This window comes from Salvelinus sp. IW2-2015, linkage group LG5 (assembly GCF_002910315.2).
Source record: "Salvelinus sp. IW2-2015 linkage group LG5, ASM291031v2, whole genome shotgun sequence".
In the NCBI taxonomy this organism is placed as follows: Eukaryota; Metazoa; Chordata; class Actinopteri; order Salmoniformes; family Salmonidae; genus Salvelinus; species Salvelinus sp. IW2-2015.
This window is the reverse complement of record NC_036844.1, coordinates 6,742,435-6,744,995: the sequence shown is the minus strand read 5'-3', so window position 1 is coordinate 6,744,995 and position 2,561 is coordinate 6,742,435. Positions and strand designations below refer to the sequence as shown.

General features: G+C 47.2%; 1 protein-coding gene across 1 annotated transcript in view; it reads left to right on the top strand.

Annotated features, from left to right (window-relative positions):
• LOC111963846 (collagen alpha-1(V) chain-like) overlaps nt 1-2,561 on the top strand; it is a 157,004-nt gene that overhangs the window by 104,887 nt on the left and 49,556 nt on the right. Inside the window, 3 exon segments of the mRNA XM_023987395.2 lie at nt 683-705; nt 707-725; nt 1,013-1,066. Of these exon segments, the coding sequence (XP_023843163.1) occupies nt 683-705; nt 707-725; nt 1,013-1,066 (96 nt within the window).

The following is a 2,561-nucleotide window of genomic DNA, read 5'->3' as shown; positions in this document are numbered from 1 at the left end:
AACTCCCTTCTCTCCCCTTTTCTCTGTTCTATTTGCTGCTCTTAGTCTTCCACCCCCTCTCTCTCCTCTCCTCTCTCTCTCTCTCTCTCTCTCTCTCCTCTCTCTCTCTCTCTCTCTCTCTCTGCTCTCGCCTCTCTCTCTCTCTCTCTCGCTCATATCTGAAACCATATCATTTGATAGTTATGCCACCTTCTACCCTCTTCTTCTGGGACTTCTATTTCCCGCTTAAGTCTCCTCTCATCCCTCTCTCTCTCTCCTGAAACCCTATCAGTGGACATATTACAGCTTGGTTATCTCAAGGGAACATAATCAATTTCCCTCGCCCTTTTTCACTCGACATGCGAAGTGGTGTGTGTGTGTGTGTGGTGTTGTGTGTGTGTGTGTGTGTGTGTGTGTGTGTGTGTGTGTGTGTGTGTGTGTGTGTGTGTGTGTGTGTGTGTGTGTGAAGCTGAAAGGTCTTCTTTGAAAGATGTTCTATAAAGCCCATAGTGCTTGTTAAAATTCTGGGCATTAAAGGGACTCCCAAATGAGATTGAACTCTGAAGGCTTTATTTCCAAATGGCCTTTCCCACTGTCATACAGTACATCCCGCTGTGGTTTACTGTGTAATAGGTTGTAGTATTTACGACCGTGTGCTAATTATCCCGCGACTACCGTTCATTTTGCTGTCAATAATTCACAGGGTCACCCAGGAAAGGAAGACCCAAGGAGAGAAAGGACATTTGGTAAGTCTTCTCTCTTTATAGCTATTATGTTCTTGTTCGTATTTTTATTTTTTTATTCGGGATCTTTTCTCCCTTTGTCTTTTTACTTGTCGTTCTTGCTCACTCTTTCTCTCTATTCTCTCTTTTTCTCTCTCTCTCTCTCTCTCTCTGTGTATCCTGCCTCTTTTCACTCGCTGTATTTTTCTCTCGTATTCTTCACCTGGATTTTGGAACATTGAATTGACATAAATGTAAACGACTCCCTGTGACAAAACTCTCTATCCACACATGTAGGTATCTTCTCGCAGGGTCCCACTGGCTCTCAAGGCCCAATCGGTTATCCCGGTCCCCGAGGCGTGAAGGTGAGTTTTACGCCCCAATGTCCCCCCCCCCGGCCTAATTACTCCTAATACACTACCCCATCCTTGGAGCACATGATATCAATGGCGCTCTCCCATTGGCCTGATCTGTCATGAGGTAAAGCCGTCTAACCCTTAGTCCCCACTGTCTTTTGAAGGCTAATGGGAAACGAACTGAAACCCCCCCCAATTACCTTCTGTCACCAGAAGTACTTATTTAGGCTCGTAAAACCAGCGCCGCTCATCATAGCTCAGTTGCGAGGGTCAGGGTTGACGGGCCGGGTGGCTAAGATAAGCAGGCGTGGCTGTAGCTCGCACTCGCACTCTCTCTATGGCCCTGGGAGTGATCCCACTGCCGCTTGATCCTCAGTAATGACTAGCTGATTTAAGCAGAGACACGTGAAGGCAGGCGGACTCCCATCAAATGGCCCCTCCAGAGAGGGGTTAAGGGGCCAAATGAATTACACCACCCACTGACTGTGTGTGTGTGTGTGAGGCTGGCGGATGCTCATGCCTCTTGGCGTGTGCTCTCCCGACGCGCTCCCCAGCAGTTAGCCTCTGCGTGTTGGAGACAACGGGCTCGGTGACTGATGCTGGTTTAATGAAAGTACAACCAATGTATATGGGCGTAAAGATAGATATAGGAGGAGAAGGATGCTATTGGTTTCCAGCACCACAGGGTACCATMAATTCTGCTCCTATACTATAGAATTCCACCCCAGGCGAATAGCTTTGTTATCATCGAGCTCCAATCGAGACCAGTCTTTATAGAGTTTAATGAGATACGGCATACTTAGTTATCTTTCAGCCTTAGTTGAGTGTGTTAGTGTTTTAAGCGTTCGGATCCAGTTTAGTGTTTGATACTAATGAAGCCCCAGTTGGTAGAGTGTGGTTGATGTTGGCCTAAAGCACCGTGCTTCAGACGTACATGCTCACTAACCTCTATGTCTCTCCCTGTCTCTCCCTGTCTCTCTCTCTCTCTCTCTCTCTCTCTCTCTCTCTCTCTCTCTCTCTCTCTCTCTCTCTCTCTCTCTGTGTATCTCTGCCTCTTTCTCACTCGCTGTATTTTTCTCTCGTATTCTTCACCTGGATTTTGGACATTGAATTGACATAAATGTAAACGACTCCCTGTGACAAACTTCTATCCACACATGTATCTTCTCGCAGGGTCCCACTGGCTCTCAAGGCCCAATCGGTTATCCCGGTCCCCGAGGCGTGAAGGTGAGTTTTACGCCCCAATGTCCCCCCCCCGGCCTAATTATCTCCTAATACACTACCCCATCCTTGGAGCACATGATATCAATGGCGCTCTCCCATTGGCCTGATCTGTCATGAGGTAAAGCCGTCTAACCCTTAGTCCCACTGTCTTTTGAAGGCTAATGGGAAACGAACTGAAACTGCACGTTTGTGTGCAATAAAATAGGCCTAGTTAGTGGTTATGCTGTTTCATACTCTGTGTGGACCAGACATAATGTTAGAGTAGGATTTTGGACTGAAC